The 22591-nt window shown below is 38.4% G+C and overlaps 2 protein-coding genes and 1 long non-coding RNA gene across 9 annotated transcripts in view; 2 read left to right on the top strand and 1 right to left on the bottom strand.

Moving 5' to 3' along the window:
- Positions 1–219: 219 nt before the first annotated feature.
- Positions 220–6714, top strand: LOC111324432 (ciliary microtubule inner protein 2B). The gene is made up of 7 exons (XM_022927989.2): positions 220–452; positions 1219–1294; positions 1784–1907; positions 3393–3614; positions 4877–5054; positions 5129–5223; positions 5513–6714. Exons 1-7 carry the CDS (start codon positions 403–405, stop codon positions 5623–5625), a joined length of 858 nt encoding a protein of 285 aa, XP_022783724.1. The 5' UTR covers positions 220–402; the 3' UTR covers positions 5626–6714.
- Positions 6715–9703: 2989 nt separating this feature from the next.
- Positions 9704–22591, bottom strand: part of LOC111324429 (fibroblast growth factor 1) — a 23777-nt gene continuing 10889 nt past the window's right edge. For 2 of the 7 annotated variants that reach the window (XM_088751880.1, XM_022927987.2), the window contains 3 exons: positions 13318–13567; positions 12398–12513; positions 9704–11488 (listed from right to left, as the gene is read on the bottom strand). In XM_088751880.1, coding sequence (XP_088608006.1) covers positions 11288–11488; positions 12398–12513; positions 13318–13567 — 567 coding nt within the window. In that variant the 3' untranslated portion in view covers positions 9704–11287. Of the gene's footprint in view, positions 11489–12397; positions 12514–13317; positions 13568–13858; positions 14396–14726; positions 14830–16140; positions 16348–19766; positions 19797–20897; positions 20987–22591 lie in introns of those variants that run through there. The other 5 variants (XM_088751890.1, XM_088751906.1, XM_022927986.2 and 2 more) reach the window with 5 other exon arrangements.
- Positions 15980–22200, top strand: LOC148742138 (uncharacterized). Its single transcript, XR_015998368.1, has 2 exons — positions 15980–16121; positions 18852–22200. It is a non-coding gene; the product is annotated as an uncharacterized LOC148742138 (long non-coding RNA).

Below are 22591 nucleotides of genomic sequence, written 5' to 3'. Positions count from 1 at the left end.
ATCCCAGCATTTAGAAAACTTTTCCCTTTCGTTCGCATTCAACCCGTCGAATATGTCAAGAAACGCGCAAGATGCTTCACCTTTATTGTGAAATTGGCGTGTCGTGGATCTGTCAAATTAGCATAAACGCAGAACAGCTGTCCCATATAACACTTAACTAATAACCTTCGACGGTAAGTGACACCTTTTGTGCATAGTTTACCCATTAACAGAGCCTAGAGTAATCCCATTGGCGGAGAGCGCAACTGTCTTTGTTTAAGGTGCTTTAGCAGTAAATTACGTATTCAGCGGTAATGTCTACCTACGGGAGATTGTGTACCTTGACAACGAACCAAAGCCAAAAAGTTTGCTCAGCAATTCAACAGAAACTACTAATCGCAGTCGAAGTTTGACGCGTCAAAAATGGGCTTCACAGAATTAACCAACCCTCACAAAGCCAGCAATTTGCCAGGGTTTGTAAAAATGTTTATGGTTGCCGATTTTATCATAGTTTGGTGCTAGCATCTGCCTTCAAGTAGATTATTTAGCTAGTAACACGTTTGAATGGTAGTTTGTTTTTAAGTAGAAAGTACAATAAGTCGAACTTGAGAAAACAGTCACTCAGTTAAGGTAATCAATGAATACACCAAGAACAAGAAGCTTTTGCGCAATAAATTTTGAAGAAGCCTTGCGAGCATGAAAATTTTAGAGTTTAACGGTAGGAAATATAATTATGTATGTCACTCACTCGATCACTGAGCTCTTGAAAGGAAAATTTAGTTTTAAAGTCACGAAGTTCCAAAAAACAAAAAAGGAGGAAGTGGGAAATTCAGTAAACACAAAGGAAATAGGTCCTTCTAAGAACAACTTAAATCCTCACATTAAAAAGTTCGAAATACAATAAATAGAAAACGACCAGAAGAGATTCCGAAATGGGACCTTTCTTGCTGAAATGAAAATTATGAAGTTCGGTTTTAGGGAAAGATTTCTGCAGAAATTCCCGGTTACGGCAGCAACATATTGAAATGTTTGAGCAAAACCTCTGACTTAAGTGCATGAGATCTTCGCTGAAACGATAATTTCTGCCAAAGACTATCTAGATCATACTGAGGGTTTTTTGTTCATCAAGAAAGCTATGATGCATTTAGACTTAAAACTTGAGCCAGTGGGCCATTACCAAAACAGTTAGTAAATCAAGAAATTAATGCGAGTATATATGTTTATGCTTCATCTATCCAGATACCGCGGTTACTGCCCTCAGTTGAAAAATGAATGCGGCCACACGTATGGAATAGCCACAGATAAACTCACGACAGTAAGTTGAGAAGTTGTGAAGGTTTCATTCATTCAACTCCAACCAAACAAACCCACTAGATTAATGGCTTTGAATACACCATGGTGACTGGCTCGTATAAACCACTTCAAAAGAATAACCGATTATTTAGTAATCTTTTAAAAGCGTTCTTATGCCTGAAACGCCTTTATGCTTGAAGCGAATACTATGATGTGTTTTCAATTACCTGGAAATAGCTCATTCTTCAAAAATAAGCTCAATATTTTGCGTGTAATTTCACCTAAACACTCCTTGCTTAAAAGCGTCATGAAGTTTCAATGAAGTTGTAAGACCTCCATCGAAGGTGCCAAGATTATTTTAATTAGAAAAAGAATATATATACAAGCACGTTGTTACCAAATGTCAAGTTTAAATTCATTCATTTACCGACAGCTCGGCCCTTTTGTTGTTAAATCGTTAACCAAATCGTTAACCAAATCTTCAAACTTTTCTTTTAATACTTCGCCGCAGAGACACATGCGAAATGAGAAACTTGTGCCGATGACTTTACCTGATCCACGAGAAAGACAATCTTATCTGCCTCAACCGAATGGAGACAACAAACTCACGGCTGCCATGGTTCCGTACTACACAGGTTAAGTATAAAAGACAATAGACATGAAAAATAATTTCTTTGCACGCTCAAATCTTCATATAAGTCCAGAGAGATGCTTTTGTCTTGCAAGTTCCGTTCCATTATATTGGTTTGGCTACAATTGGTGACTTACAAGGAGAATTAGACTCACTCTTCCACTGGCGCATGGTCATTCTGTGGGGGCCAGTTTTCCCTAGTTCACGACTGATTTTAGCTTTAGTCCTTAAGCGTTAAGTCATGATATAGTAAAAATTGCGCTTTCATGTATTTCATGTAGTGCACTTGAAATATAACTACTTTTCAAAGGTACCTGTACTTTATTGTTTGTATGCACACTTGCCAACAAAATAGTCCTTTTTTTTTTCTTTATACATGTACTATCATGGTGGAGTGTGTGTTAACTTTGTAGCTTTCCACCCTCCCCCCCCCCTTATTTTAGGTAAAAAAATAAACGCAGAGGGATGAAAAGCGGGCAGGCGAACAAAGACAAACAAAAACGCTCCCCACCGAATACCTATTCACTTTTTGGCGGTTTTTCATCAAAAAATTGAAATGATGTTTGTTACGTTCTCGATAAAGATAACAAAATCCCGCCTTTGACATGGTACAACGTAAATATATTTTAAGAACCATATGTACTCTTCACTTACTGCTTCTGAACATGTTTCGGGACCCCCCACAGACATAAATCTTAATCAAACGTATGTCACGTTCCAAGGGATTTTTTCCACGCACTTGTCTCTTGTGTGTCACAGCTGTGTAAATAAGTATTGCCGGTGTGGTGATATGGGCTTAAAATTTATTTTTAAGCTGAAGTGTTGACAGTTGAATGCCTTTTTTGAATAAACGTTGCTTTACATATGATGCACGATCCTCGCAATAGAGAGCGTTATTTATGCAATAGCGAAAATCAGACCTGAAAAAAATCAGGCCTGTACGGGATTCGAACCACTGACCTCTGCGATACTAGTGCTTTCTAACACATAAATGATCGTAAGCGAACGCGCGCGGTTTCTAAGCAAGAAAAACGAAAGGAGTGGGTCGGAAATGCAGAATTTACTCGACAACATGAAGAATGGCACTATGCTCAACGTCCAAGATTTTCGATTTCAGAATCGGGAATACTCGTGCACGACGGAGGTTAGTCGGAAACTTTCCTACAATTGTTTTTAACCTTGTTGCTTAGCTAGAGAAATACAAATACTGGCAAAGAAGCCAAGTTACAAAATCAAACTTTTTCGATGACATCTCATTGCTTAGTTTAAGACTGAATTTTATAAACAAGCCCTAAATGTCAAATCATCCCTGCACTAAACAGCATCAGTCATGGAATATATATTCCTATGCCTATGCAGCTGAGGCATATCTTTCATTTGTTTGAATAATAGAATAAGAACAGTCACGAAAGCTCATCTTTGCTGAATACATGAAAATGGGGACATACGCATGTAAAAGCCCAAGATGACTGAATGCTATTGGTTTCAGGTTACGTTCCCACAATGCGATTCCTGTATGGTTCTCGCTACAGAGAAGCAACAGAGCAGGCTGTCAGCGATTTCATGAAGATGGACAAAACTCATAGAGCAGAAAAAGATGATCTAAAAAAAACTGTCTACAGTCATCTTAAACTAAAACCTATACCAACTTACAAAGAACCCACAGATTACCCAGATCTAACTCCTAAATACGCTAAAGGATACTTTCCCAGTAAGTACAGCACATTATGCAACTATATCCACTAGCAATTGGTAAATAACTAGTCACAGGGTGGACTGTACAAACCCCACTGACATTGGTTGATTAAAGTGTATTAAAAAATCAATCAAAATGCCTCGCAGTTTTAGCATCTTAAAGACAAAGGCCCGGGTGAAATCATCCTCTGAGACCCAGGGGCTGAGTCGATTTCAAGTTAGGGCATGAAGAGCCCCAGGGAACATTGTCTTACAAGACTAATTCCAAACGGTCGCAGTCGTTCTGCCATCTGATTGGTGCCAGAACATCTTTGTGTTTTTCTGCCCAATCAGAGTGAAGTGTGCTTTAGAATCCTTTCGTGTCTTTCACGGACCATAGTTAATCGACTAACTATGCACGGACATATACTAGTAGCTCAGTTGCTCGCTATGTTTGTTTGGACCGTGCGACGGAGATTTGCTTGAGGTGAAAAGTTTCAGTCTCGGCACACAATGTAAGAGAAATCGATCAGATTGTCCGCGAAAATCTTACCGGAAATTATACTTTCTCAGGTATCACTAGAGAACGTGTTTTAAAGTTTGCGAGGTTTGTATACAACACGATGGTTGCAGTCATTGATATGTCGCTTTAAACGTTAAACGAAATTTAAGCTTAAATCTTTCTAGATTTTTTGCATAATTTGCTGTGACTGAAACTTTGCCAATCCCGTGAAATTATTTCGGCGCACGGGCCACGCAGGTGAAAAAAAATCTGGAAAGATTTAAGCTTAAATTTCGTTTAACGTTTAAAGCGACAAATCAATGACTGCAACCATCGTGTTGTATACAAACCTCGAAAACTTTAAAACACGTTCTCTAGTGATACCTGCGAAAGTATACGGTATAATTTCCGGTAAGATTTTCGCGGACAATCTGATCGATTTCTATTACATTGTGTGCCGAGACTGAAACTTTTCACCTCAAGCAAATCTCCGTCGCACGGTCCAAACAAACATAGCGAGCAACTGAGCTACTAGTATATATCCGTGTTAAAAGACAAAAAAGGATTCTAAAGCACACTTCACTCTGATTGGGCAGAAAAACACAAAGATTTTCTGGCACCAATCAGATGGCAGAACGACTGCGACCGTTTGGAACTAGTCTTGTAAGACAATGTCCCCAGGGGTTCTTCATCCCCTAACTTGAAATCGACTCAGCCCCTGGGTCTCCGAGGATGGGGTGAAATTAGTTCACAACAACCCTGATAGGAGCTAATCAAGGGTATCTCGTTTCTTGAAGGTGAACATCGCAAACTCTGCGAAGCACCTTTACCAGGCTACACAGGTTATGTACCACGGAGGAGGGAGCATGATCTGGGAACTAGGTATGCCACCTGGACCAAAGATGGCTTCACGGACTCTCTTGAAATGCGCCTGAAACAAGAAGGCCTGGCTACCCAAGTCATTGACGTAACCAGGTAAACAAAACAAATAACAAAAGAATCGGCTCGTATTCTGGACTCTAATCAATTACGAACGCCTATCCTTTCAGGATGCCAGTGGCGACTGTGAAACCACTGATCGCAGAGCACGGAACGCTGTACAAGAAAGTAGGGATGAAACCAAAATACACAGGATACATACCACGTAAGTCGACACTCGCCACTTAACTTGTTCCATTAACTGTTTGAAGTGATCACTGTGTTACTTTGGGTTGGCTTTACTGCCCTCTGTGATTCATGATAAAAACAATTCGAGCCACCTTCTGAAGAAATCAGACGCTTAACTTAGACCAAAGTATATTTGTTGATTTCTCATCTGCCACTTGTGATATTTTGCTCTCTCCTGACTTGCTCTTGTGATTTCTTTGAAATTTCACCTGACTGACTGATTACTTGTTTTCATTCTCTCGTCCCTTTCTTCTTTCATTTCACAGAGCGACGTTTTAGATTCGGCAACACGTATGGTGACACGACTCGCTCGTTACCAGTCTGTTACGACACAGTTGGATATTCAACTGCCAAATACCTGACAGCGCCCGTCATGTGAGGGGCCTCGGCCTACTGTCGCAAGTATTGGAAAGGAAACTCATTACACAAGTGTTTCTAGGATCACGTAAATTCACCACTGTTTGTATCTCTGAACCCTTATTCTTCCCTTTCAATTTAAATGATTTATCTCTTTTAATAATTTAATTTATGTATATTAATTTATGACTAGATAATTATCAGGAAGTCTTTTGTAACAGATAAAGATAATGCCTCGGCTGTCCTTAACTTATACTCTGATTTCCCCAATCTCGGTTCCGAATCGTTTGTGAGCCTCTTTCAGAGGACGTCCGTGAAATCCTTTCACCTTTATTGGAGGCCATTGCTGAGACAAATGCCTCTTTTGCCCGGTAACATGTGGAAATAAAGCACCACCATATCCAATTTTTTCTTTATTACGTTTAGATAACAACAATAGAAAATTAGGTGATGTCCTATACACGCTTAAGTTTCATCCATGAATGCGAGCGAAAAATAGAAACATTTTGTTTGGGGAGTAGTTGTCGTTCGAATTATCATGCCACGGTCTTGCTTCGAGGATGAAAAAAAAATGGTAACCATCAAGTGAGACAGTGATTTCGTTAACTATTGCAACATTAAGATTGAGCATAGACGAATTACCAAGGCAAATGTCATTACGCCTGAGTTAAGGAATAAGGACAAATATCAAGTAAGTCACGTTTGATCTTTATTCCCCCAATCTACTCCACAACAAAGATGCAACAAATGACTGCTTTGCTAACGTGAATCGACCTTGCTATGTTTTGTAAATATCTTTCATATAACTCGGCTCCCTGAGAAAACAAAACTAATTAAATTTGAGCTTCCTTGACCTCAGTTGATGGGTGAATCAATTATTATTCAAATGTGATGTTAAGGATAAACATTTGGATTAGGAGCAGGATAGGTTAGTATGCATAGTTTGCAAACCTAATTTAACCTTTCAACTTAATTTATTTAAGAGTGTTTTCATTATTATAGAATGAGATAAACCACGAGTGTTCCAATAGCTATATTTTTTCACAAGCATCCGTCAAATCCCAGTTGTACTATGGATAGTCAAAATAAAGCTTCATAGTTTGTCTCATAATTTAGTACTGTTCGATGTGAATTCATCCTCGGAGACCTAGGGGCTGTGGGTCGATTTCAAGTTAGGGCATGAAGAGCCCCTGGGAACATTGTCTTGCAAGACTAGTTCCAAACGACCAAACGGTCGCAGTCGTTCTGCCATCTGATTGGTGCCAGAAAATCTTTGTGTTTTTCTGCCCAATCAGAGTGAAGTGTGCTTTGGAGTCCTTTCGTGTGTTGCAACACGGACAAATACTAATTTCTCAGTTGCTCGCTATGTTTGTTTGGACCGTGCGACGGAGATTTGCTTGAGGTGAAAAGTTTCAGTCTCAGCACACAATGTAAGAGATCAGATTGTCTGCGAAAATCTTACCGGAAATTATACGGAATACTTTCTCAGGTATCACTAGGGAACATGTTTTAAAGTTTGCGAGGTTTGCATACAACATTTAAATGTTAAACGAGATTTAAGCTTAAATCTTTCTAGATTTTTTGCATAAATTTGCTGTGACTGAAACATCGCCAATCCCGTGAAGTTATTTCGTCGCACGGGCCACGCAGGTATGTCGAGCAACTGGTACTTGCGCAACTTTCTGTGCGTGCCAAAATCTAATCTCATCTTCGCTTGAAAAAAAAAGAAAAGCTAAGCGTGGAAACTTTTGCTTGTTAGATGTGAGTAGATGACCCTGTACTATTAAGCTGACATTTGCAATGAAGCAAACCCGCCCTTTCCATCCAATATTTCTTCGTCTTTGGTTTTGTTTTTCCCATTGAAAACAGCATCGGATGGATTCCTAATGATCAAAGGTATTTAACTTGGTCTTCAACTATCGACAGAAGAGGTAAAATGACAATGACTAAGGGACTAGAAGAGAATCTGTGGCTTTCCTAGCTCAAGAATTTCAACACTCTAGGCAGCAGTTGAAAGATTAACCTTTTTTCAAACCCCTTCGGTAACTGCATGAACAAATCTCTCCTTCCCACGATGTTCTCGTTAATAAGTTTTTGTTCAGATTTTAATTAGCTAACCGGAAACACAACTAAGCTTTCTCTAAGCGTTTGCTGGAGGTCGTCCACGAACTGAAGCCGTATTGTGAACGACTTTACTACAAAGCGAAGATTAGATTTTGGCGCGCACAAAAAGCAGAAAGCTACGAAGGCGAAAGTGCCAGTTGCTCGACATACCTGCGTGGCCCGTGCGACGAAATAACTTCACGGGATTGGCAAAGTTTCAGTCACAGCAAATTATGCAAAAAATCTAGAAAGATTTAAGCTTAAATCAATGACTGCAACCATCGTGTTGTATACAAACCTCGCAAACTTTAAAACACGTTCTCTAGTGATACCTGAGAAAGTATTCAGTATAATTTCCGGTACGATTTTCGCGGACAATCTGCTCGATTTCTCTTACATTGTGTGCTGAGACTGAAACTTTTCACTTCAGGCAAATCTCCGTCACACGGCCCAAACAAACATAGCGAGTAACTGAGCTATTAGTCTATGTCCGTGTTAAAACACACGAAAGGACTCTAAAGTACACTTCACTCTGATTGGGCAGAAAAACACAAAGATTTTCTGGCACCAATCAGATGGCAGAACGACTGCGACCGTTTGGAACTAGTCCTGTAAGACAATGTCCCCAGGGGCTCTTCATGCCCTAACTTGAAATCGACCCACCCCCCCCCCCCCTGGGTCTCCAAGGATGATGTGAATTGCGACTTATCAAATTCCGATTGCAAATCTTTTTCGGGCGAAGTAGTCGACTGGTTGCGCATCATGCCCTGCTGCTATTGGTTGGCTTTTATCAGAGAGATTAAGTATGACGTTTACGGCAAACGGGAAAGGTAAAGATGACCACGATACCAATTTTTCCCCATATGCTATTTTTTGACGACTGCCGTTTGATCTCTGGCGTTTTCAACGTGAATGGAGGACGTTTAATCGTGTTAATTAAAAATATGAGTGAGAATCGAATTTTCTTATATTTTCCTGTTCTTCAAGGCAAAGCTTCTTTACCCTTTCTTCGGAGGAAAAACAACTGTCCTGTATTGACTTTACCTGAAAATTATCGCCATGAGCTACGTACGCTGTTCTTTGTTTTTAGATCGTGTCGCTAAGTTTCAACAAATTATAAACAATTTTGTGTCGAAATAGTGACTGTTAAAGAAGGACGATTTGAAGAAGTTGCAAGGAAAATTTTAGAACGATTGTCGCATCCTTTCAAAGTAGAAAAATAGCATGTTACTCAGGCTTGTTTTTGTAGAAGATTCTTGCTAAAAAAATACTACTTATTTTTACTTTGGGAGATTAAAACTTACTTATAAGATTATTCTTATTTGAGTGGTGCGGCTTTAAGTGACCGTTTAAAAAAGGTGAAAGACACTGAATACAAACAAGCCTTTTAGACCTAATAAGATGAAAATTACAGTGGATTAGGGGAAACAAACCTGGGACTCTGGCGACCTACCGCTAAATACAGGGTGACCGCGGTATCTAAATACAATATTGAAATATGGTGCCGCTTAACTTGTACAGGTTCGCCTGTCGTAGAACCATTTAATCCAATCTCAGTACTTCACCAATCCTTTACTTTGCAAGCATATGCGAAAGCGATCCAGAGCAGACTGATGGTTGGAATGGGATGATGGGCCCCAACCGATTGATGGTACATACTTGTAATTAAGATCTGAGCACAGATACCTGAGCTATGGACACAATGTCAGCATGAATTTTTTCTACACCCCGTGGCCCGCATTAGGCAGTGACCCTGTGCTGGGGTGTAGGTAATTTCACAATGCTTACAGGTAGGTTATGTCGTTTTATGGAACCAAGTGCCGACATTGTTTTCTCCTTACTGCTTCAAGTTGGCACAAAAATAACTTGAAATTTGATTAAATAGGATCAGATAAAGACAGTTTGCGAAATATACAAGTGAGTCACAGCGAAAAGTCTTAGAGAATGCGGATATAGTACGGTACTTACGCGCCAAATTAGTGTGATTAAGACACTAATAGATTGATTGGAGTGCTTTATTTAAGTTAAAGGCATACAGTTCTTAGGTTTTTTTTTTCTTTATTCTGAAATAAACAACAGTTACTATTCTCAGACACACCTAGAATAACTACAGAACCTCTCCGACTGCAAGTGGCTACGTTATAAAGATTCCTTTAGAGGTGATCTATTTCTTTTTTAAAAGGCTCAGCATTGAAACATATGATTACCTGCACACACATCGTTTTCGTCTTTAGAATCACTTAAATAGCCAACAGCTACATAAAATAAATAAATAGTTGCACTTTGTGCCAAATAACATAAAAATCAGCCACTAGCTAAATCGTCGACAAAGTTTGCATATGCCTCTTTTAACTTGATCTGTTTTTAATCAGAAGTATGAGCAGATTTCCGTTTGCTGTTAAATAAAGATTTACCTCATCCATTGACTAAAGACTATCACTAACGCTATATTTTCGGAAAAAAGGCGCAAATCCTAACTATATTTAAAATATTCAGATTTATTCATTCTCATAACCCCTGATTTTCAACAGGCTCCAGTTGTTTGTAGATTAGATGACGTTATCCACCGGATAAACCTCTATCCGGTAGATGCCGCGCAGTACGTTTTGTTATCACGTATCCGCTGGATAGCCATTCACCCGTTGAATAGCGTCATCCGCCCTTTATACATTTGGGCTCAGCAAGTTACCATTTCAGAGAGTTTTGGTAATGAACACCTTTTCCAGAAACATAGCCACCTTAATCGACACCTCAAATGTTTGATTTCTTTGATCATTTAAAATTTGTTTCTCTTAGTTAACGACTCCGACGAGAACTGTCTGAAGTTTCCTGAAAACCGTCGACTAAAATGGATCATGACTGTGGCCTTGAAAATTGTTTTTTTTTTTTTTGCAGAGTATTGTTGAGAACCAAAATAGAGAACCAAATGTACTCGGACATTATGCGACTCTGCCATTAAGGGCACACACGAATCCACGGTCGTGACGGACGTCTTTTCGGGAAGCAATTCGACTTCGTGAGCACTAGCATTCTCAACAAGACTAAAATAACGCATGCTTATAAATTAAAAACTATATAGCTATTTCTTAGAATAAGTTAATAATACTTCCGCAGGACGTCAAGCTGCTCAGCAGCCTGCATTGACCATCGTAATATATCGTCTTGTTATCCAATTCCTCATCATTACATGCGGGGAAGACACCAAAGTGAAAGGGAAGGGAACACTTGCCTTCTCTCTTTGAGACGAATTCACACATTGTTTTCACTTGTAGTGAACAGGAGAAAAGGTCAATCTATATAGCTTCCGAGCCATCTTTTTAGAGTTACACCTTGCTGATCTAAATTTATTACGAAGATAGTACTTAATGTCCTTTCAGCTATCATTTAAATTGCTAGTCTGCTGTTTTCCAACGAGGCAAGTATCTTTCAGTGGTAATGTAAAGCCATCGAGCAACGTCTTTTTTTGGTCTCATTAAAGAGAGCTAACACCTCTTCCTTTCCTCTTTCAAATATGAGTCCTCCCCAGTACAACCACCTCCCTCTCATATATATTGTTTTCTCTTGAAACATGTGTAGACCACTTACATATCAAAAGGTAGAAAAGTAAATTGTGAAGCATACATGCCGGCTTCTGCACGTTCCACTCTCCTAAACTTGCCGTTACTTTTAATGGCGAGGTAGCCCGTGTTGTTATAGATATTTAGAATATTGAAAGGTCTGTAAGTTAAGTAGTGGTTTTCCTCCATGTGCTCCACAAACAAAGAATCAGTGCTCAGGTTCCCCTGAAAGAGGTAAAGAAAGAATATTAATGAATCCTTTGGTTTTTATTGACGACATTGCCACTCAAATATCTTCCCTGAAATGAGTTAATCTTTCCCCGTTGAAAGTCTTCTTCATGAATGAATGAATGAATGAATTCCTTATTTATATTGCGCCCTTTCTATACAATATTCAAAGGCGCAGTACCCCCCATCAATTTGATAGACACTACACAAAGATAGATCACAACACCGGGCACTACGTGCCCTACTCATTTCGAACAGTGTGTGGGTTCTTTAACGTCCCACAAATTTTTATCACATATAAGGGCTTGTGAGACGGGACCTCCATTTATTGTCCCTGTCACGCGCCATTGTGTATTATTTTGGGGTTTGGTGTTGTTCGGGCCCGGACCCACAGTGGGAGGATATCACGCCCCCCAGTGAGACTGGACTTGTGATGGGACCACCCTACTAAGGACATTTTTGTTGCGTTAGTATTATGGGATATAGGAACATGTGCTTTTCGCTTGAAGTTAGCAGTCTTTTCGTTGGATTTAAAGGGGTGATTTAAACCGTTATCGAAAGTTGAAGTTATTTAGTAATCTGAACAAAACAGGTGTAGTCCTAAACCTCCGGTAAAGCTATTCAGCTTAAAGAAACAAAGGTATGGAAAAGGGAGATTTGTATCAACGAACAGCTGCAGTAACTATCAGATAAAAGCAGAAGTTATAGATGCATATGAAAAATGCAATAATTAGGTAAATATAATACTATACATAAATGCGCTTGGCGAGAGGTCATTGTGATACTCCCTATGTCAAAGCTGCTAAAGATTGGGATTGGGCCAATATAAAATGACGACATATCATTTTCTCTTACTTGAGCCTAAATTTATAACTATCAAAGAAAAGAGTGACGCCTGATACTTACCCTTCCAATAAATCGTCCTCTTTTTCTGCCTCTTAATTCACATGCTAAGAAATTTTTGCTCAAAATTCCCTTAAACCTCTTCAAGGTTTTATTATAGCTTTGCATTTCAAGTTTGGCTGAAAGGTAAAAAAGGAGGAAATTAAAGTTTTGCTTCTTAGGAATCATTTACGGGAGAGAAGCGATGAAGTTTGGCTGACTGCAATACTGTAGGCACATGGAGGTGAAACAATTCAAACGTATAACTTGGAAATGGCAAGCTAGTAAAGAACGTGGCCAGAACAATTTTCTTTTGAAACTTGCAAAAGATCTCTACTGGCAAATATCATAATGTAGTAGCATAGAGACGAAAATATAAACAAAATTATTGTAGCCCTGTGTAAATTCCACGTTTAATTTTTTTCTTTAGAGTTCCACAGCGTCGTAAATCAGCCTCTCTACCTATGTCGCTCCACGTCGCTTCGAAATTCTCTGAATCTTTTGCAAAACCCTTTGCGAGCTTTACGAACAAACTTAGATACTAACTTCCCGAAACTAGAGTTCCAAAGTACTTATTGAAAAGAAAAACGAAAAAGGTCACGTGCACGTGAACTTGTCGCATTGCTGGAATTCACGTGCTACGTTCTTAAAATATGTTAGTGGGCACAAATAAATAAGACACGGCACCCTGGAAGACAGACACACTTATAATTTTGTCAGGGGTGCCTTCAGGTTGGTACAGTCTTCACCCAAGTAAAGTCGATAAGAAAATTCATGCAATCTAAGGTTTCCTCAAGTCAAGAGGAACTTTTCCTGGTCGCAAAAACAACCCAAAGATCCATACTGATCTGCGAAAAAAAAGCTCCAATATTTTCGGGCCAAAGTAGAGAAGGAAGCATAGCTATGTGGCCGAGACATAAGGAGACACTAAAACCTTCACTTACTGTATTCAGACGAATTGTTCATTGTGGCCTGCACAGTTCCATTTTTTAAAATCTCTAGGAAATAACCAGTCCTAGAATACAACCTGCCCCTGAGTGTAGCCGTAGGATCAACGAAAAGTTTATCCATGGCATTTGAACTTCTTGGTTGCCTTGAAAGTCCATCTTTCGTCAATCTGAATTTTGGGTTTACAGGAGTCCCCTGTACTGTGCTCGAAGACATACAGGAAACCACAAAGAAAAAACAAGCGATCTGTCAAAAAAGGAAAGAACATTTATTGTCATTTTTCTGGAAGCAACCGTAGGCAATATGGAGTGAATCCTGTGTTCTGATCGCCTACCCGAGCGGGAAAGACGGGTCCATCTTGCCCGCTCGAGATTACTCGCTCGGATCCCGCGCGAAAAAAAACTGACATGCGCGGAGCGGACTGACAAAGTTCGTAACTTTTGGACAATGTCGGCGATGAAGTCGCAAAAGGCGGTAGAGGACACGGTCAAACAAAGAAAACATGAACGACCCTCATGGGTTTATTGTGCTACAAACCGCACAGTTGGGCTTTCTTTCCCGGCTCTTGAATAAACAAGTCATTCGTGATTCGTATCTTTTTGCTATGTAATAAATCCTTTTTTGACCAAGCTTGTTCGGTCAATATGGCTGGATATTAGCCCCGTTATTTCACTGCGTTTTAATGGACCGAAACAAAGTCGAGTCGAGGTCCATACGAACGCAAAAAGAAAACTCGGCCAATATCCATATACATATATATAACTTGTTCGGTACTACCAATTCAGGTGCGTGCGTTTAACCGCGCAATTTCATAGGTCCGCCAACAAATAAACATACAATTGACATGACGCCAAGCGTGAGCCAAAAAGCACGTGCAGTCCACCGAACGTAAGGATCAAATAACTGAATAGTGAACTAGTACGTTCTGTTTCTGCATTTACATGTGACTCGCCATCATTCTGGTCCGCAAAAACATAAACTTATCACACAAAGAATGAGGGCAATATCAGGACACCTGCACCGACCAAGCTTCGTCTATTTCCTGACTAAAAGCCGGTTTTTAAAACGTTTTAGTGAGAAAAAAGCAAGATGTCAGGTATATGGGCAAGCCGTTGGGTTTCGCTCTTCATTCGGGTCACATGCCATAGCCCAGAATTGGCTCAAACTTGCCCGTTCACGTTGCTAACCCAAAATCTGACTGTATGATAAATTCAACCGATCAAGAAGCTTAATGATCCCAAATCACATCTTTCGGTCACTGAATTAAAACACCATGTTCGCTGATATTCCTTTTAAAGAAAGAAAGTGTACTATACCAAAAACTGACTGCACTTTTCTATTGTCAACATTCTAAGATATAAGGACAAATTCAGAACATTCCACTGACATCTATCGTTTCGCTCACGGTTCCAGATGAGTTCGGGCATTGACGTAAGTTCTCTGACCTGAACGAAAATGTAGACATTAAAAAATGTAGTCGATTTTTTTGTCACGGAATCTATTCCCACGAGCCCTGCTGCTTTGAATACTTGGAGAAAAAAAAAAAAAACAATTAATAGGAACCCTGACATGAAAATGAAACACCATGATCCAAATAGCCAAACTGATGCCATAAACGTAACATTCGATCTAGCAATCTCAAGTTACCAAGGAAAGCGCGATGACTCGGGTCAGAAGCTCTGTCTAATATCTGTGTCTGGCTGGTTTCCCTGGTTATGACCTAAGCAAATAGTTTGCATTTGAAGCTAAAAGCCCTGTCTCATAGATCTACGTCTGGCTTGTTATTGCCTGTTTATATGAAAAAGCAAATAGTATGCTCTTGAAGCAATATAGCCTTCCAACGTGACAGAAGACAAATGGACCCCAATTCTAAGACAATATTTATTACGAATGCACTTAAATTGTCACCGATCGTATTCCTTAACGAAATATAAAAACAACTGATAATGTTATACAGCCTTGAACTTGTGAGATACAAACGTTAAAGTAGAAACTGCTGAAATAAATTCATTAAAGACCTTTTCTTCGCACTTCGTCGTGGGTGTTCATGTCTCGTTATCATCGGGTAACTTTACTTTGACAATAAACGAAGTGTGTTACTTTCTTTTCGCTACGAAGTCTAATGAAAGACAAGTTAACTTAAGCCGATTAATCCAACTGAAGACTAGTTGAAGTTGACAGGAAAAATGTAGTCAAGATCAATCACTTCATCAGGCGCACTATCATTTGCTACGAACGCAATCAGCCGTAACCAATGGAGACGATATCTATTAATGACAGAAAATTTTGAGTGAAGTCGTCTCTCAGTGAAGGTGAGACTAATTTCAAGAAATTATTTCAACTTCATTTTGAGTATAACCCTTGGCGTTTTCCTATGTGTTCTTAAACGTTTGTTTGTGTCAGATGCTCTTCTCATTAGATGTGTCGAGGATTATCCGGTTCACTGGAGGACACCGTAGACAATAAGTGCGAGCAAATAACTTACATCAGTAAAACACAGCTTAGAAAAAAAAACAAGAGTGTAAAAACAAAACAAAGGTAATACAACGTAATACAACGTAACTTTTCTAAATGAAAATATTGGTCAAAGTCTTCTAAAATAAAGGAGTTTGTCTGAGAAAGTGATAGTGATCAACCCCTTCCCTCCCCCCCAAAATAAAATCAACAACTGTTTCTTAAACATAGTTGTAACTTCTGACGAACCAGTCAAGACGTGACTGCAAGGTCGGTGAAAAACGCAGTCAATTTGTCACGTTCACTCACGAAGTAAATGTTTTCAAGCGACAAGATTTCTTCTAAGGTAAGTCACCTTAACGTACCAGTAAGACACTCAAACGCAGCAATGCCATGGCAAAACAACCGTAGCTGTCGTTTGTGTGTGCCGTCGAAGATGACGTCCACCTTCTCTTCATGGGTTTTACTCCTTTGATGAATAACACCTTCATAACCAGTGTTCACTTGTGTTGTGTATATATAAAAAGTAAAATTTCCTAATTACTTATAAGACCGGAATATTTTAACCCACATCAATCATAGGAATTAACTTTAAAAATCCCTTTATGGCATCTAAAAATTGTAAAAGCTTTCCTCTCGGAAGTGATCACCATAACAAGTCTTTAATTGTCAATTTTCATTTCTTTCATTTTTTGCTCTTGACTCTTAAGAGGTCTAATAGAGTCAGCAAAGAAGAATAGTGAAACATAACATCGTTAACGACTTTAGTTCAAAAGAGGCTACACTTAGGGGTTCCGCCCGTTAGTTCACATTTTACACACAACAGGGTGCCCAAAATCATCATGGAACGAGCGGGATCAAAGTCTTTTACGTGCAAGATGGGGGCTTCCTTTTAAAATCCATACAATAATCGAATCGCTCAACATTCCTACATATTCTGACAAAGCCATGAAAAGCTTAAAAAAAACACCTGTAAAATCAAAGTGAAAAGTGACATGTAATCATTGGTGAACAAACTAAGGCGTAGAGGGCAGCAGGAAGTCTAGAATAGTGAAATCGATCGTTCGGGATAAAACAAGTTCATTTTAGATGGACAGACGACGTGCTCCATTACATAACCCTGAAGAAATGACACGTCGTTGAATACATTCCCAATGATGGGAGGGGGGGGGGGGAATTGAGTAAGTCCCCTAATTTATCCATTTTCGCAATGAACAGCTATTTACAAAGCCGCTTAGGACAATTGATTGAAATAGCTACCACTTGTAGATGTACAAGTTTGCAAAACATCTATTTGTGGTGACCTTGTGAGAAAGTTTCGCTAATCATCTTATAACGAATGAAATGATTGGTTTTCCTTGGTTCAAATCTGCAACTTCCCTGCAGAAATTCAATTACTGCTTATCTACTTTTTGCAGTCCCAATAAGTCTGATAAAAAAAAAAAAAAAAGAAAACAGAGTAAAGTACTTTATTAAAGAAGGTATTCCAAGTATGTTCAAGTACTTTACGGAAACAGAAGAACTTTCGCATAACAGACCATGCGGTTGAGAGAGGGCCTTTCTTAGTTTGCTTTACAATGTTTGAAGTTTTCCATTTTAATTCGATAAGTGCAGTTAAACCTTGGCAAAACACTTGATCCTACTTAAATTTTCAGTGGTTGTCTCCCACAACGAATATCGATAACGGACTTCCCATCATTATATGAAAGTGAAAAACAAACTTATAACATTTTATGATACTTAAATTAACAAATTTCTGCTCTACCGCTTCCGACCTGTCATTTTTTACTTCGAAAAAAACCTCTACACTCGAAGGTCGTGGAACAGTAACGAATGTCGAAGGATACCGAGATTTGAGTGTTCATTCTCACAGTGAAAGCAGGGTAGCTTTAAAACAACCGAATCATTGATGTTGTGTGGGTGTATAGCGGAAAATTATTACCCACAAAAATTCTACGCGGTTAGTTGACCTCTTGGGAAGAAAATAACCTCTGTGTTTTGTTTAAGTCTTAAAAACGTAAGGTTGCGATTTGTGAAAAGTATGCCTTTTAAGCAGGATGAAATGTATTATCATCTATCGATCTATTGCTCTTCAAGTAAATCTCAATTTACTCCTTAATCAAGATAATTACCATAACTGTTGAGAAACTATAGAAAACCACCCCTCTTTAAATCTTCTTGTTTTCAAAATCTATTGGACGTTTTTTCTTCAGTACCACTTGTTGAGTATCAAAGGAAGTCATTGCAACAGTCATCGTGAGAAGCTATCAAGCGCACGTACACTTTCGTTCCATGAGAGTATCAACTCATGAAGATGGATTTAGACCGTTGGTTTGTGATAAGGCTTATCACAAACCAACGGTCTAACAAGGATCACTGAGTTTCAAATGTTTAATTTGAATGTTTACGAATATAGGAACCACTACACCTTTCCCTTTGATATCAACTATTAGCGGATTTGTGGTTTTCCTAGATTAATCTAGCCCAAGCCGGAAAAGGTAAAGGGCTGAAACGTACAAACTGGTTTGGAAACAAATGACTGTCAACGTGGCAACCTATTTTAATTTATTTTAAGGGGCCATTCTATTATTTCCCGAAATAGAGACTTCTTACATTATTGCACGTTTTACTTTCAACTCATGTATTACGGTGATCCTTATCAGTTATAAATTGGTTATCACGATCACGAAAGATAACATAATAGGCTTCCCTGGAGAGCCTCTTGATATTCCCCTTGTGGGAAATTATTTTTATCCTTAAAATCAGAAAGTGGAAAATAAAATTTTAAATCATTAAATTTTTCTTTTTAATTTTGGATTATGGCACATCTTCTACACTTGATATCAAATAAATTTTAACCACAATTTTGCTGCACAAACATTTCTGCAACAAAGTTGAAAAGCCCATCAGGTTGAGGTCTGCCTCATTAAGTGGATTTCTATAGATAAAACTTGATCACCGTACAGCTATTGCTGAGCCTTGTAACTTAAACATCCACAAGGCAATTGAACAAGTCGGAATAAAATATACCGATCCGTGAAATATCGTGTTCATTATCCTGAGCTTCGTTTTTCAGTTGGTTCGTTTGAGTGGTCTTGCAGCTCTATTCGCATCATGACATCACGTCCACATGTTTGCCCAAGGAAGGATTTGAGGGTGTCGACACACAACGATCCATTCGAGAACATTCAATGAGGAAAAAGGAAAGTTCAGGAGTCGTCGGCGTGCTAAGTTCTTGTCGTAAACGTCAGAAAATAATGCCTGAGGTCATGGCAGGAGAGCTTTAGGTCCTATTCCCGTCAAGTTGAAAGAAGAGCTTCTAACAACGTGAGACAAGCCGAGCAGAACTTGAGCAGGAAGTATTTTGCGAAAACAAGAATAACACAGCAATATACATTTTTTGGTGCAGTGTCCGGTTTTAAACCTGGACGGTTATCTAAAGCTTTTATAACTTAGAGGCACAAATATAAAGCTGAAGTAAGGCCTACAAGTACGTAAGGAAAAATGATTTTCGATTTCCAAAGCTGGGTAACCAAAAAGTACGGAATGTCTTCTCGCATTCCTACTTTGTAGTTAGTCAACTTTCTTTTTTTGCTAGTAAAGATTCTTAGGCGATTTTCTCAGTTATGCTAACGGTTTATTCGCAATTACGTTTATGAGTGAGTGAATCTCTTACGTTCCGCTGTTTTAGTAGCTTCTCGTTCAGCATCTTTGCTTTAACGAAACACATTTCGGCCAAATGAAGTACTTTTTTATGTCTGTATACTAAGGGAGGGTTTTAAATTCCTAAATAATACTAAGAGCTTGATGTAAATGCGGTCAAATTCTTTGAAATTTGACTTTTTTATAACGTTTTCACATATAGGCCCTCCTCCAAATACGAGAGTATAGTTGATGTTAAATTTATCATCATAATAATACTTCACTTCTGCCGCCTGCAGTTGTAAAATAGCCGACTACGTATTTCTTCAATAAAAATAAAGAAAGTTACCTCATACTTCAACATTGGAGAAAAAAAAGAGAAATTTTTCGTCGTTCCTCTTCGGTAACGGACTTTACTGACTTCCTCAGTTCACTTCATTGAATGCGTAAATAGTCTCCCTTTGCACAGTAAGAGAGACACGCCAGTCCAACAAATGAAAGTTGTTCTCCTTAACAGAAGGGAAAAGAAGGAATTGGAAGGGCTCAAAATTAAAGGCCCTTCTACTCTTAACCTTTCCTGAACAATAGATTCAAAGGCAAGAAGAGTGCTCTTCTCTTGACCGCCGAATATCCTAAAATAGTAACATTTTCTATGCATAATGAAGTGCCTTGAACTCCAAATTCTAACACTTAATAGTTCTTAATAGTTATGTTTTTTCCGATTAGGCCTCCAAGGCCCTTTAGAATCGTCAGCTTTTTTTAGTAATCATTGTTCATAAAGGAATCACGCTCAGATGCAACTGATTCATATCAAATGAAATGTGATTTTCTATATTCGGCTACTTCATAGGGTTTACCAACTCATGGTTTGTTACTAACAAAAACCGTTTAATTAAGTGTCATCCACCAAAAATAGATGGGGGGGCCAAGTCACGTGGCATTCAATGATAGCAAACTTAAGAACTTAAAAAAACTTCTACTTTCAATTAGCAAGTGTTCACCATCTAACGCGAAAATGAAAGAATTATTAACCCTACTGACAATATCATGGTAATAGACCGAGGTGATTTCAAGTCTTTCAGAGCTAACTGCCCGAGCCTTATTCTTTCTTGCTATAAAAGTGATTTCCCTGAAAAGGTTCGGCCGTCGCTAACGAGCAAGGTCTTTTCAGTACAACGTTCACTTGCTTGGCGTGACCAAAAGATCTCCCATTAGTTACAGAACAGGCCAACTGACTATCACGGCTGAACAATTGCTCTCAGCAAGCATAATGTTTTAGGTTTCATCCTTCATCAAAATAGAACAACAGGAAACTAAATTGACTCTGGTAGCTAAGATTCTTTGGCACTACCATGATGGAATGCAAGTGGGAGACCGCCAACAGTTAGATTAGGAACCCGTGCAACACTCTTTGACGTAAGATTCGAAAGCTTTGTAATACTTAATAACAACCACTTAAAAAGGCAAAGAAATTGCTCACTTTCTTTTGTAGAATGAAAGTTCCCTTCCCGATGGAGGTTTTGAAACAAATCAGAAGCATTCTAATTCAGCCCACGCCATGGAGTGCGAAGTCCGGCAGTTATAACGTGGGAGTATTTGAAAAATGACCTCATTTAACTTACGTAAGTGTATGTCGCTTGGTCGAAAATCTTTCCTGTTAAAAAGCCTTCGTGGGAGAGTGTATATTTTCGCGGTGAGATTCAGTATCAATAATTTGAATACACACTTGAGCATCGTACTCGCATGTCTGCGTATTGAAAACAATATACTGCTGGCGTTTCCTGAAATAAGGAGGGAGACTCCTTAACGAGCTGTCTGAAAATTATCTTTGTTTTAAATTCCCAATTTACTAACTGAAATCAATGTTACAAATCAGTCAATGAAAACAGATGTGGAATTCGAAGATTACCGATATTCTCTTAGTTGTGTTCAAATGAACAGAATACAGTGGAGTTAACTTAAGCTGGTAGGAGGCAGATCATTGAATCCTAATCAGAAAGAAACTCGTCTAAAAAACTTCGGAAAATTTATTCATTAAAAATGATAGTCCAGTGTTCCTTTACATTATATAAGTAAACCATAACTCTCACAGTAAGTCACTCGAAGCCGGAATTCGGGGATTTAAATATAAGATTCCGTGTAAGTATGAAATTGAAAATAACTGTCGATATGAAGGACTTTCACTAGGAGTAATAGATACTGACCCTAAATTAAATATATATACTTATTTAAGAGTCTGAACAAATCAAGGTCAGCTGTATGTTGTGAAGTGTGTGGGTGAATGCTTATACTGTTATTATTATTTTTTTTTTCATAAGTAGCTAATAGAGAGAATTCTGTAAGCAGAATTGCATTGTATTTGATGTGGAGTAAGTATTTCATTATATGTAGTTCAAGTAAAGTTTATGGTAGGTAGTTTAATATAGCTTAAGTGCTGTAATCATTCCATTCAATCTAACGTATTATAAATATCTTCTTTTCAGTTTTTCATTTTTTCTTTTGATAAGTTCTGTATCGTAAGTAGTTTATTTCAAGTAACTTCCTGTAATCAGGTTATTGTAAATAGTGTATTGTTTATCTTTAGTGTAACGCACTGAACTGACTTTATAAACTATCAGCAGAGTAAAGAAAACATACAAAAATAACTCTCTAAGTATGCAAGTCAAGTTTATGTGAATTAAACAATACTCGTTGGGAAAGTTGGACCGTTATTTTGAAATCGTATATTTCAACTGTTAACAGCTCCTATATAATACAAGTTGAGAGCATTGTTGCAACTCAAAGAGTTTCTTGTGCTGCATGTAGAAGCGATTAAACTTCCGAAAATACCCTCGCCTTAAAAGAAAGAGATGGTTGTTGATAACCATCCAATACCGCTTGAAATTGTTTCTTCGTTCTCGCCTCTTATTTCTAATATATTGAATAGGTCCTGTTTTCTTCTTCGCTTTGCGATTCTTTCAATTTGATTCAAAATATTTGTACGCCGCAAAAAAATAAATGAAAAAAATAAGAATAGAAAAGCAAATAATAAAAAAATTGAAATCAAGCGGTTATTCTAAAACTTACAAACTGTGAGAACGTTGGACATTTTTTTGTTACTTCGTTGATGCATGATATCACTTAGAGCTGTTGCTGAGATATTTAGAAAAACAGTGTCATAAATCAAATTCAAAA

The sequence above is a fragment of the Stylophora pistillata genome, chromosome 1 (assembly GCF_964205215.1).
Source record: "Stylophora pistillata chromosome 1, jaStyPist1.2, whole genome shotgun sequence".
Lineage (NCBI taxonomy): Eukaryota > Metazoa > Cnidaria > Anthozoa > Scleractinia > Pocilloporidae > Stylophora > Stylophora pistillata.
The sequence above is the reverse complement of the archived record's forward strand: the minus strand, read 5'-3'. Positions and strand labels throughout refer to the sequence as shown.

Excerpts from the sequence above, each read along its gene's own strand:
- LOC111324432 (XM_022927989.2), top strand. The coding sequence starts at position 403 with ATGGGCTTCACAGAATTAACCAACCCTCACAAAGCCAGCAATTTGCCA. Across the intron at positions 453-1,218 it reads AAAGCCAGCAATTTGCCAGG|ATACCGCGGTTACTGCCCTC; the intron begins GTTTGTAAAAAT and ends TCATCTATCCAG. Across the intron at positions 5,055-5,128 it reads CAAGTCATTGACGTAACCAG|GATGCCAGTGGCGACTGTGA; the intron begins GTAAACAAAACA and ends CTATCCTTTCAG.